The following is a 13,857-nucleotide window of genomic DNA, read 5'->3' as shown; positions in this document are numbered from 1 at the left end:
GACATGAATCAGGTTCTGCTTGGTCAAACATGTCTTTAAATAACTCTATGAACAAGTAAATGATCAAGAAGAAGGATCGTGAGGCACAACGGTGGACGTACTGCATATTTCGGCTGAATGGTTGAACGCTTCACCTGTGGATGTAAATGGAGGAAGAAAAAAAAAATAAATCTTTTCATACGTCTAATGAGAATTGGTTATATACACTATTGCTCAAAGTTTGGGGTCACTTTTTTTTAAAGAAATAAATACTTTTATTAAGCAAGGATACATTAAATCAATCATTAATAATCATAAATAAAATAAATTTCTCTCCTGAGAAAAACAAAATGTAAAAAAAATATTTATAATAAATTAAAGCAGCATCAGTGTTTTCAAGATCGATAGTAAGAAATCTTTTCATGGACAGAAAATCGGCATATTAGAATAATTTCCGAAGGATCGAAAATGTATCTTTTAAATTACACGTTTAAGTTCGACAAACTAGAGAAGACTATTGTAACAGTATTTCACATTTTGAGTTTTACTGTAATCAAATTAATGGCTAACCGCAAAATTCAGGGGTAGTGTAATTTACTTAAAAATCTTTTACTCAACATGAAATGCGCAGAAACATCTTTCTTTGTCAGATGACATCGCTTGGCCATCACATTTCAAATGGATGGACAGTTTTATCATTTAAGTCTCTCTCTCTTCCTTCAGCCCATTTATTATTCACTCCTTCCCATTAGCACATTTCCTGTTTTTGTGACGTTTTAATCAGCAATAAATGTCTCTGTTGACTTAAAGGAGATTAACTGCACTGCTGAAGTGTCAGAGGCTCTGAACCGTCAAACATACTGCATTGTTTTGAAGAACAGGCAAATGAGATTCTCAGACGCTTTTTGAATTTTCTTCAGTAAAGTTTCAAGCCTGTTATTTTCATCAGTAGCCCATATAAAGTTGTAGAATAACTCGGCTCTATATTTCCTCAGGTTGAATGTGTAATCAGTCACATTGTTTCTTGATAATCTCATCCTTGGTCTGCTGAATAAAACCCATCAGTGGTGCTTTTGTTAAACTCTTATTTTTTTTTCAGTGTGGCATGAGAACAATCTGTATTATATTCTTGATTTAAACGAGTTTTAGCTTATGCCAGATATGCTGAAGTTATTCATGCCTTAGTTTTCAACTGATGTGCACAAGCTTTTATATTGTTGAGACGTTTAATTTGTAGTCGGGGGGGGATTAGTTATTATTAGATTAGTTATTACTGCTAACGCACGCTAAATATGTCTCCACAGTTACTGGGCCGCTAACAGAATCACAGATAGCATATGTAACAAGAGAAACCCTTCAGGTAAGCCATTTTACTGGACTTTGTTTTGACAACCAAAGCAATCTGCTGTGACCATGAAAACTGCTTTTGAATTTTTAATGGTAGACATGATGACAGATACTCCCCATTCTCTAAATTACAGTTTGCAAATGTGTTTTTAAGACGATTATGAATGAAAATGATCGTTTTTGTCTTTCAGGGTTTATATTACCTACATAACAAAGGAAAGATGCACAGAGACATAAAGGTATTCTAGTTTAATGTAAATTAAAGGAGTTGATTGGTTTAATTCAATTCAAACGACAAAAAAATGACAGCACATAAACCCTCCTCCTGGTTTTTTTTCATCCTAATTTTTGTTTGGAAACTGAATTATTCACACCCGTTTTTTTTTTTTATTCATATTTGTAGATTGCATTAACTAATGTTAGCCATTACTTATAGGTAATTGTTAAATAAAGTTAAGAGCTGTTTACAAAAATAGTAAACAAAAATATTCAAGTAAAGCTATTTTTACCTTCTAACTGTGATTTGGTGAAGCCAAAAAGTGAAGCCAAAGCCAAATCACTGGTTAAGCAAGAGAAAATGTGTTACCTGGCCAGAGGGAGATGTAATTAGTATGACTCAGATGCTGCTTTTACATCTCTGATCATAGATGAAAGCAGGTGTTGAAAGAGCAATTTTATAGAAAGAAAAAAATATGATTCTGTGGTCTGTCAGATTCATTTTTACATTTTTATCCCATATCTACCAGTGATATATTTAATAATGTCTTATAATAGTTGTGTTACTCTTACTGTGGTTTTTATTTGCTGTTTTTCTATTTGAAATAGGGTGCCAATATTTTATTGACGGACAATGGTTACGTCAAGTTAGGTAAGAAAATGACAGGTTGTTATGAGCTCAAACCATTAAGAAAGCGTTGTGTTTCGCATTGTCACATTTGATCCGCTGTTGATTATGCAGCTCTCGGATTTCATAATTCATAAGACAGAGTTAGACGCGTAGTAGCGTCTGTTGTACACGACTCAAATGCGAGTTGCCTGTGTGATTGTAGTAAAGGTCTTTTCTATCTTTTTCCTCCGCAGCTGATTTTGGTGTGTCTGCACAGATCACGGCAACTCTAGCTAAAAGAAAATCCTTCATTGGGACTCCTTATTGGTATACAGCTTTATTATACCACAAAAACAATACATTATAATCAAAATGCATATTTTTTTGTGAATACTATGAATATTATCTTAGCCTTTTGGAGTGTGTTTTTCTTTTAAAAAATTAATTTGTCACACTTAAGGACAATATATATATATATATATATATATATATATATATATATATATATAAAATATCAAAAACTTTTATTTCAGATGCAATTAATCACGATTCCTCATTTGACAGCACACATTATTTTCATATTGTTTTCCGCATTATTTTCCAGGTATCCAAATGATTTAGCTGTTGTGTTTGAAAAAACAATGAATCTTTTATAATTTAACAGTTTTCCATATCTTATGTTAACGTCAGCTATGAGATGTTCTTGAATGAGTGATGGTGTGTCTGTAACCCATGCTAACAGGATGGCTCCAGAGGTGGCTGCCGTGGAGAGGAAAGGAGGATACAATCACCTGTGTGACATCTGGGCTGTGGGCATCACCGCCATTGAACTAGCCGAACTGCAGCCTCCCATGTTTGACCTTCATCCAATGAGGTGAGAGCTTAAACGGCTTTATGGACCTGTTCCAATTCACAGGAGGCTGATTTTTAGATCCTTATAAAAATACCATATATAACAGTTGGTGAAACATAATTTTTGCAAATGTTCAGTCATGAAAGTCATCTTATTCATAACTTCACAATGTTTCAGAATAAGACCTTCTCGGTTCCCAACTTTAGCTACCATATCAATCATGACGCACTGGCCGGTGAAATATATCAATAGTTAAATGTTTTAATTGACCGTATTTCTTTGCTAGGTTTGCTTGTTTCAATGCTAACCCACTTTTGTCTCTCCAGGGCTCTGTTTCTGATGACGAAAAGCAACTTTCAACCGCCCAAATTAAAAGACAAAGTTAAATGGTAAGTGCTAATTACATTTTCAGGCAATTATTAGGTTGCCTAGGTGTGTAAAATCATGGATACCAAGAGGGATTTCAGTGTTAGTTTGTGTTTTATATCCCCGATTCCTTAATTTTATTAATCACTTATGAAATTTGGTCCAAGCACTCTCATTTGCCCTAAACGGTTGCTTTTATGAATTTTAATAAGGTTGGACTTGACATTCTCTTATCTTGTCTGATTAAGAATCTGGGCAAGTCATCTACGGAATAGATTTTCTCCATTACCTTGCAGCTCTGTTAAATCAAATTAGGTTAATTACATTTTAAGCTAACAAACTGCGCGGCATTGCAGTGGAAATGCTCTTTACACGTGAGATTTATAGAGACTCTTCTCTGTGTTCCGAAGGACCAATAATTTCCACACTTTTGTGAAGCTGGCTTTAACAAAAAGTCCAAAGAAACGGCAATCAGCTGACAAGTTATTGCAGGTACGAGGTGTTTTTATGTAATACTTTCTGAAGTACGTTTTATAATTAATTATATTTTGGAGTAATATATTTTTAATTTAATACCACACACGTAATATTTTCTAAAACATGTTTTAAATCACGTTTGTTAAATGCATTTTTTTAACCTTTGTTTTGAAGTCAAATTTATCACTTTATTAACTGTATAATTTTTCAAAAAAATTTAATTAATGCATTTTTTTAAATGATATATTAAGACAAAAAGCAATTGTCATGCCTCCAAAGAAATGTTTACATTGCCATTTAAACCATCTTCTCCTCAGCATCCCTTTGTGTCCCAGCCGTTGAGTCGTATTTTGGCGATCGAGCTGCTGGATAAAGCGAACAACCCCGACCACTCATCTTACACAGACCTGGACGATGACGACCCAGAGCCGGAGGTACAGTATACCTCCCCGTGTGATCCTCAACGTTATCACCGCTATCACTTCAAGAAAGACGGCCCCTTCGGGACTATTATTCACAAACAGAGCCCAGAAAACGCCAACTGATGGAACCGACACGTTAGCCTCTAAATCCTACGAGTGTGGACGTCAGTTTGACGAGCCCCTCGAGTTTCTATATTCAATATATGTCAACCGTTTTATCGAGGTGATATTTCTCCGTGGCTGGCTTTTTTCGTTATTAGCCTGTGATAGTTGTTGCAATGGCGGTCATTCGTTTCGATTATCTCTAAAGTTAGGTTTGCACGCCGACGTCTCATCCTGTTGTGCTACAGGGCTACTTCTGCTGATAAAGATTTGTGAAATAATTTGGCCTCTTTCACAGTCCCCCAGCGAGAACGAAGTCTTTTTTTAAGGACATGGTTTTCCTTCATTTCGACTCTCCCTGTTCTACCCATTTCCCCAAGCATCCATTCATTCTCACTTCCTCTCTTATTCATTTTCCCCTCTCCTGCTCTTGAAGTTTAAATACAGAGGGTTGTTTTTACCAGTCTCTCCTCTCTCCCGGAGAGTCCTTCGCTTTGCAGCTCGCAGAAAGGTATCGGGGGTGTGCATGCGTGTGAACATCTGTTTTGATTAATTAGTGTTGATGGCTACATGTTGATTTGGTGTTGTGTTCGTTTATAGTCTGTTATAGTATGCAGTAGTTTATTTTTTTGATCATTTTTGCTCAAAGTGTAACCTAGACAAACATGTTTGTGCATGATGTGTGTTTTCTTGTTTGCTCAAGTAGTTGCGAGTGAAAATTTGTGAGTGTGTGTGTGTGTGTGTGTGTGAGTTGCGCAGGTGTGCCCAAGGATGTTTTAGGAAGTTTTGCATTCTTGTCGGATTTTTGATCGGAGTGTTGATCCCTCAAGAGGTCGGTTTCTGAAGCGGAAGCTCAGTTCAAAAGCTGGATTTGGATCCGTTGACAACAGATTTTTGTCTGGCCTCTTTGTGCTGAGGTTTGCTTCAAGGGTTTAACAGAACATCAGCATCAAAGAGCTTTTAGAGAAATTTATTGCGTCATTGAATGCAAATAATGTTCAGTACTGTGTGGAATCTCACGAAAATCTGTCAAGAACATGTCAAGGTCGTATTTTACCCATAAATACAATTGAAAATAATCATAAATTAATTTTTCACCATTGCGATGTTTTTGTTATTATTTATTTATATATAATATATGTATAATATTTTATTTATTTTTATATATTTATTCACAAATTTAAATCAGATACAAATTTAAGGCAATAAATCAAAAATATAATAGAAATACTTATTTAAATATTGATATCTTGTGTTTGCATGTCATTTTTTTATTTGATTTTCTTGTGAAACCTGTCAATGCTATGTAAATGTTGTACATAAACCTTAAATATAAGAAATTAATTAAGTATTAATGAATAATATTAAATAATTAAATAATTCTTTATTAAGGTCAAATGTTAAGGTCAAAAACAAAAAAATAAGCCTCATATTCTTTTTATACATCTTTTTTTCTTCTTCTTTAAAACATAACCCAACATGTTCTTGACTGGCATTTTATTTATTTTTTTTTCATAAAATTAACATTCTGGACTTTTTGGCAATGTATATACTGTGTATGTTTTTTGGAAAGCATAGCATATCTTTTAGTCACCGTAGCATGTGGCTCAAGTGCTAAGAGGTGTGATAGAATATTCACAGGCGTCCGCTGAGAGAAGGGCGCAGCGTTTGGCATGCTGTCTATTTCTATTTCAGAGCCCTGCTGTGTCCTTGTTGTCTGAAGGTCGTGCGTCTGTTCCTCTGTCTTATCTCTCCTCATCACATCTACTTCAGCCCTGCCGCGGTGAAACTGAAGTGAAGGATGTCCTTCAGCGACCATTTTGTTTCCTGGACCTGTTCATAATTCAGATGCCTGCGTGTATTCTTGTTTGGTGCTTATGCATGCGTTTCCACATCCATAGGCATGTGTGCATCTCTGCGTGTGTGTGTGTGTGTGTGCTGCTGATGGAAGGTGTTCTCTGATTCATGAATGACAGCAAACTTTTCAGGATAGTCATCAGGGACCCAGCTGTCGGACGCCCAGTAGGCCATAATGATTTTCTCTTGGGCTGCAGTGAGACAGGACAGCAGCGTCAGACAGATAGGGATTCAGAGGGTCAGCATCATGACCCCTGCTGTTATCAGAGAGTGATGCCTGGCATGTATTTTTAGCTTCCAGAGTTTGCCCTCCGTTGAGTCTCAGGCAATGGCACTAAGTGATATCTGAAGTGTAAGCGTTTAAGCCGCTCTCGTCTTAAACGTATTGATGTGCTCTGATTTTGCTGACGGCGTGTTTTTATCTTAACTGGTCCTCTGATCTGCTAAGATTGGCACACTAATATGCAAGCTATCGATTGAGCACAGCTACAATCTCAACTTTTTTTGGTTTAATGTTGTTTACTTATAAAAGCCATTCAACTAGACATGTCGAATAAGATTGCTTAATAGTGATCGAGTAACCAAGGCTGATATTTAGAGTGAAGCGACGACCAGCATAATGCATTTAAAAATATATATATATATATATATATTGCAAATTGCAAAGTAAAAAAAAATCAGGAACATTTTCATTATTATACATAACTGTCGTAATAATAATGGAAAATGTGCAATGATCCTATTAAAAATAATTATATAATAATCACAGGTTGCATCAAAGCACTACATTGCAAATGACCCTAAACCTTAATAAAACCCTTTGATTGGTCATTAGCACTCTAAATGAGAGAAACTGTTCTTTTGGACTTTATTCACTGGTTTATGTTTATTTGTACTCCCTGTGTGTTTCTACTTCTCCCTAGCCTCCAGTGTCTGTTCCACATCGGATTCGCTCAACAAGCCGTACCAGTCGGGAAGGGAAGACTCTGTCAGAGATTAACTGTGAGTGTTTGTTGGATTTCTCCCCTGGGCAGACCTGACAGGTGCTCCTGCTCTCCTGAGCATGGCTGAGTGAATTTCTCAGCCTCAGTTCTTCAGTGAATAAATCTGTCTGCAGGAGTATAACAGAAATTCTCTCCTATGATCTGTCTGTCTGCTGGGGGATATTTTTTTATATTTTTTTTTATATTCTGTATCATACCCACCAGACATGCATGCTGACTTTAAGCGATGTGTGGTTTTGAGTGAACATGCCAGTATGAAGTGACTTAAAGTTCAGACTTCAAACACCAGTTATATCAGTGAACTGACTGACTGTTTAAATAAAAGTGTGGTTTGCCCAAAAATAAATATTTTGTCAGCATTTTCTCACCCTCGTGTCATTATAAATCTAATAAACCATGCCAATATTTCTGTGCGATACAGAAAAAGTAAGACTTCCTTTAATAATGTTTTTATTTTCTTGCAGTCGGTCAGGTGAAGTTTGACCCTCCTTTAACAACGGAGACAAAACCGCATCATGAACCGGTGAGCACCATCATCATCCTCGCCGTTTGCTTTGGGATTTTCTGCGATTGCAAACAGTTATGTCAGAACATCCAATCAAAACACACTTCTGTGACAATTCTGTCATTAATCACACAACCTCATGTCGTTTTAAACCTGTGAGAACTTAACTTTGGAATAGAAATAAAGATATTTATTTTGTATGAAAGCCGAGAGCTTTCTGAACCTTCATAGACATCAATGCAACTGAAACATTCAAGGCTCAGAAAGGCAGTATAAGGACATCTTTAGTGTTACATCTCTGGTTCAACCGTAGTGTTATGAAGCTACGTGATTGCTTTTTGTGCACAAAGAAAGCAAATGTTTTATTGAAGCCTTTGTGTGTTGTGTTGCTGTCTACGGAGGGTCGGAGAGCTCTCGGATTTAATAAAAAAAAATATTATAATTTGTGTTTCGAAGTTGAACAAAGGTCTTACAGGTTTGGAACGACATGAGGGTGAGGAATTATTGACAGAATTTTCATTTCTGAGTGAATCTCTTTAACCCTTTTTTTGGATCATGCTGACTCTGTTCCAAAACCTAGTGGGCTTTGAAGGCGTCTCAAAAATGAGAAGCTCTACGTAGGCAGCAGCGTAGTGTGCAACACAAACAGCTCAACTCGCAACTGATTTTTAATAGAGTTTGGGGTTAGCATGTTGCTAAGCTAACGGCGTGATTCAAAAACGAACAACACTCACAAATATTGTTTAGACTGATGCGCTTTTGTTGATTCATTTTAGTACTAAATAAAAAAAATGTGTTCATGTATACATCTTTATGTATCTATCATCATTTTTTTTAGCATGTTTAGCATGTTTCAGTGCATTCTGGCATTGGCTTCTAAATGCGATGTTGCCTTAGAATTTGCTCTCAAAATTAGGATTCCTACGTCTAATACCAGTCGGGAGCGTGTCTATGATCCCTCCGTAGGGAGCTAACTAGGTTTTGGAACAGAGCAACTGTGGAACCACCCAGTCATGTCAAGCTTAATTTAAAAATCACCGCCTGTCTAGCCATTCACAGTGCATATAACTTCACATAGTGAACACTTCCAAATGATTTTTCCTATAAGCTGACACTTCCTATTATGTAACATTTTCCTTGCGTACACCTCGATCCCAGCTCGTCTCCCGAAGGCTTGTTTTCTCTCACACCGTGTTTGACTGTTGTGCATTTGAGACGTCTGTCTCGCACTCTCACCACCGCGATAATTGAAAGGTTAGATGCAGCTTTCTGTGGCATCTAATCAATAAGACTTCCTTTAAGCGCTGCAGAAAAATGCAGCGTTGACTCATCTTTGTCTCATTTGAGCACTCAGACTTTCTCATGTTGTAACTGGATTTGTCATCCTTTTATATACCAGATCATTTTTTAACAGCAGGACATCAAATTAATGCCGATTCCCATTGTAGCCTTATGCTTATGATGTCATCTTCTGAATAGGACCTCACATCTGAAGAACCTTGCATCCCCCACGCTTTGATTTTCTTTTTATTTTCTGGATTCACATCACGCTGCCCTACTGTTTCTAAAGAAGCAGTACATAATTGCTGCAACTAGCGGGTCTTTTTTCACAACCGCCAACTCGAGCGATAAACAAGATTTTGTAGATTTTCATCACATTTAAAACACTCACTACCTGCGTGCGTGTCTGCGTGTGTGTGTGTGTGTGTGTGTGTGTCTCTGCGTGTGTGTGTGTCTGCGCATGTGTGTGTGTGTCTGCGCGTGTGTGTGTGTCTGCGTGTGTGTGTGTCTGCGTGTCTGCGTGTGTGTGTGTGTGTGTGTGTGTGTGTGTGTGTGTGTGTGCGTGTGTGTGTGTCTGTGTGTGCGTGTGTGTGTGCGTGTGTGTGTGTGTGTGTGTGTGTGTGTGTGTGTGTGTGTGTGTGTGTGTGTGTGCGTGTGTGCGTGTGTGAGAATGCAAGGCACGTTAGGCTGCAGGGCTGCATTTGTTTGATCCCAAAATAGGAAAATTGTGAAATATTATTTCAATAAATATTATATTCTACCATAATGAATAAATAAAATGTCATTTATTCCTGTGATGACAAAGCAGATTTTTTTTGGCAATGTATTTATGTATAGTATACACACACACACACACAATATAAAGCCACTTCCAATATACAGCATTACTGATCATAATGGATTCTGTTATATTTTGTCACGCTGCCCGTGTCTGGTGTAGAGATGGTGTGAGTCTTTAGTAATTTTTTCGTTATTGCTTCGATGCAAAGGAAGCCGGTTCACCTGTGGCAGATATGTGCAGATGCTGTGCAGTTAGGCTGTGTTCAATATATCTTAAAGATGATGACTCACAAGTTGAGTATTTGCATTAAATCTGTGCAGATTCAACTTAAATGAACTTGCTCAAGAAATTAACGAGTCATCATGTGTGTGTGTGTGTGTGTGTGTGAATCAAAACATTCAGTCAAAGTTGTCTTTGGGCTTTGATATGGTATGTCTAACCCTTGTAACCATGATACCACAACACCATTTTTCAGCAATTATGTATTGTCTCTTAAACACACAGGTCTGTTTAAAAACCTGTTGAATTCAGGTGGGCATGGAGTTTGCAAACACCTCTTCACCCCAGCCTGTCATAACCCATCTTCATTTTTGTAAAACCACATGGACATCACATGTGTATGTGTGTAATTAACTGAAGTTTCTTGGTCCTTCTACTAAACAGCCCGACACTGACGATTTTTTGGACTGTGCCGAGGAAATATACTACACTGCAAGATCTAATCTGGTATTTTTTGTGTATTTTACTCTTTCTCTGTCTCCGCGTCCCCTATCTTTTTTTTAAAGCATCATGTCCGCTTCGCAACGCTTGTAGTGTACTCATACAGTATGTGACTTTCATCTCTTTTGTTCATTTCGCCGCCATTCATTTTGCCTCATCTTATTTAGATCACGGCAGTCTATCCTTTCATCTTGCCTGTATATAACATCAGTGTTATTGCCTCTGTCTGTCACACCAAATCTCTGCGCCGGATCATTTGTTTAGGTATTTCAGCTTCTAGCTTCATTTAAAGACGTATCCCGCAATACACAGTCAATACATCGCTGCGCTTTTCAGTAATCAAAAGCACTTTGAAATTGCAAAGCAAAGCATTTTATGTAGCCGAGGCCTCCGAGGGGCTTTATTTTTAGGGCTTGTCACAATCAGAGACATCTTAAAGCGAGGGAGAGTGAATGGAGAGAGAGAGATTACGGTTATACAGACGGAATGGATGTTGAGTGGGACAGAGAAGGGGAGCGAATGGGGAAAAACAAGGAAAGGGAGAGAGAGGCAAAATAAAGAGTCTGAAGTGCCTGTGCACGTCCCACAGGGATGGTTAAACCAAAGTGCTCTGCAGGCCTGTGAGTGAAGGGGAAAACATTGCCTCAGCAAGCATCGCTTTGCGCAACAACCCCAGCACACACGGTCTGTTTGAGGTATCAGCTAATTCTGCAGCAGGAAAACAACCTCACTGCTCCCTTTCAGCACCAATTTATTGTGAACGCCTACGGTGCTAAACAATAGTTGCGTGCTGAATTCCAATTGGTCCTCTTTCTTACCTTTTATTTGCATACTGATTTGTCTTTGTTTGCATCTATTTAGCTGCAAAGAATTAAGTGTTGCTTTCCATAGACAGCTGTCACGAGTGCCAAAGAGGGTCTGATGCATCATTTTATTATCATCATAGTCAAAAAAATCTGATATTGAACATCTGAAAGAAATTATTTTTAGTTTATTAATAGTTATATTGGATGTTGCATATTTATTGTGGAGTAAATTAAGCTAATATTAACTGTAATTGCAATATAAAAATTTTTTAATTTACTTTTTTTAATCTTATATAAAATATAATAATTTTTTTTTTTTTGCAAAGATTGCATTGTGAATTAAAAGCATATTAAATATTTTACTTTTTATTAGTCCACTCAATATCGATTAATTGGATTCAAAATAAGTTTTTGTTTACATAATATATATGTGTGTGCGGTGTGTGTGTGTATATACACACAGTCTATTTTTTAATATGTACATGTATTTACATGTTTCTGTGAATAAAATTTGTACTATACATAAATATATTCAATATCTAATTTTTTTAAATTTATACATGCATGAGTGTGTATTTATGTATACATAATAAATATGCAAAGTGCACACACATTATGTAAACAAAAACTTTTAATTTGCATGCAATTAATCATGATTAATCGTTTGACACGACTATTTATTAATAATGCCAAATAAGTTTTGGAGATACGCTGTATAAAGGCAAAATACAGATTTTTTTTTTTTTTAATTGTGAATTTAAAAGTTTTATAACTAATATAATTTGGTGTTAAACTAGGTGGATATTTACAACATACTTTTTGACATTATATTAGTAGGAATTGAAAACTTAACATAAAAGGTATCTTTTGCATTTTAGTTTTTCTCCTAAGAACATACAAACTATACGGCATTAGATAATCTCAGGTGATTATGTGCTGATTATGTCCATTGTGAGTTTGAATATCATTTTGTGTGGTCTTATAACCACACTGAAAGCAACAACAGAGCTAACATCAGGTCTTATAACCTCAGTAATGTTAAAAAGTTGAGACCCCACACGCTTCTGATTGGCTGTGATATTTGATTGATTCTGTTGCACCTTGTCTAGCGTGGACACCCAAATTTCTTGTTGCCGGAATCTTTTACTTAATTTTTTTTTTTTTTATTCGATTTTGCCATTGGGCAGTGACGGGGAACTACTGGAAGGTGTTGCTGCATAGTTTGCCAAGTTTTAAAAGCCTCACATGGTTACGGCTGTTAAAAGAAACGTTTTTCCCTTTTTCATCTTTTTGCGTTTTTGAGGCTTTCTTGAGTGACACCTCATCCATCTGGTCTGAAGCCCACGCACTGAGGTGGCACAGCGAATCACATGCTTGGAATCGGTGTCTTTGACTGCCTATGAAGAAACCAAAGGGAGGGAAATGAAAGAAGGCGGTGACAGAAGCAGCGAAGCTGATAGTCTCTGGGATGTTCTGTTAGATTTTTACTCTTTTTCTCTTCTATCCATTCTTTCTCCATCACTCTTACTGAAAAGCTTCCCATCAGCACAAAGGCAGCAAGCGAACAAGCATATGACAGTTTGCTGCGCAAAGGAAATTTGGTTTGTTAATCTGCAGGGCAAAATCAATGAGGTTTTGCATGGCTGAAAGCTGTATTCCAGAGAGAGAGGACAAGGGGGAAAATGAGTGATAGAGGTGTGGAAGCAGCAAAAAGAAAGAGAAAAAAAATTGAGAGAGAGAGAGAGAGAGAGAGAGAATGTCCTCAGGATTAATCATCAGTAACCTGATTATTATAGCAAAATCTTCTGCCTGAACATTTTCTGTAATGGATGAAGCACTGCAGCCAATTTCCCTCAAAAAAAATAAGACACACCGGTTCCCTTAAAGGGATACTCCAGATTTTCTTTCAAAACCTGATGAATAAATCATAAATAAATAACAAAATGCCATCATTTTAAATCAATAATATGGTCACACTTTAATTTAAGGTCTAATTCTCATTATTTACAAACCATTAACGATGACATATAATTTAATTTATTTTTAATTTTCAAATTTCTTAAACATTGATTAAATTAAATGAAATTATATCGGCTATCACCCAACTTACTTTCCAAGATAACGCATTGACATCAGCCTTGAAAAAAAAAAAAAACATATTGGTCGACCACTAATATAAATAGACAATTTTTTTCTTCAATATATACAAACGTGTTTGTATTTATATATAAGTAATAAATATTCACAGTACACACTCACTTTATGTAAGCAAAAACTTTTATTTTGGAATGCGTTTAAAGCGCGACTAATCGCTTGGAAAGCACCAATGAATATTTACATATTCTATTCTGTTATATTCTGTTATATATGTTTTAGGTGGAATATTTCTGTCTTGTCAAACATGTGATCGTTTGTTGCTGATATAGGCGTTTGTTCACGAATGTGTGGATAATTTCCCTTCCTCATCCTTTCCTTGTATCCTCATGCGAATACCAAGTTGAATTAACCTTGTTTACTGTTTCAGCTGGTCA

General features: G+C 36.5%; 1 protein-coding gene across 6 annotated transcripts in view; it reads left to right on the top strand.

Moving 5' to 3' along the window:
* Positions 1 to 13,857, top strand: part of map4k3a (mitogen-activated protein kinase kinase kinase kinase 3a) — a 52,975-nt gene that overhangs the window by 24,460 nt on the left and 14,658 nt on the right. For 2 of the 6 annotated variants that reach the window (XM_043252253.1, XM_043252250.1), the window contains exons 5-16: positions 1,284 to 1,339; positions 1,518 to 1,565; positions 2,152 to 2,194; positions 2,407 to 2,479; positions 2,895 to 3,026; positions 3,332 to 3,394; positions 3,782 to 3,863; positions 4,166 to 4,282; positions 4,809 to 4,883; positions 7,153 to 7,231; positions 7,698 to 7,756; positions 10,464 to 10,526. In XM_043252253.1, the coding sequence (XP_043108188.1) occupies positions 1,284 to 1,339; positions 1,518 to 1,565; positions 2,152 to 2,194; positions 2,407 to 2,479; positions 2,895 to 3,026; positions 3,332 to 3,394; positions 3,782 to 3,863; positions 4,166 to 4,282; positions 4,809 to 4,883; positions 7,153 to 7,231; positions 7,698 to 7,756; positions 10,464 to 10,526 (890 nt within the window). The remainder of the gene's footprint in view (positions 1 to 1,283; positions 1,340 to 1,517; positions 1,566 to 2,151; positions 2,195 to 2,406; positions 2,480 to 2,894; positions 3,027 to 3,331; positions 3,395 to 3,781; positions 3,864 to 4,165; positions 4,283 to 4,808; positions 4,884 to 7,152; positions 7,232 to 7,697; positions 7,757 to 10,463; positions 10,527 to 13,857) is intronic. The other 4 variants (XM_043252256.1, XM_043252251.1, XM_043252252.1 and 1 more) reach the window with 3 other exon arrangements.

Source organism: Puntigrus tetrazona, chromosome 11 (assembly GCF_018831695.1).
Source record: "Puntigrus tetrazona isolate hp1 chromosome 11, ASM1883169v1, whole genome shotgun sequence".
In the NCBI taxonomy this organism is placed as follows: Eukaryota; Metazoa; Chordata; class Actinopteri; order Cypriniformes; family Cyprinidae; genus Puntigrus; species Puntigrus tetrazona.
The sequence above is the reverse complement of the archived record's forward strand: the minus strand, read 5'-3'. Positions and strand labels throughout refer to the sequence as shown.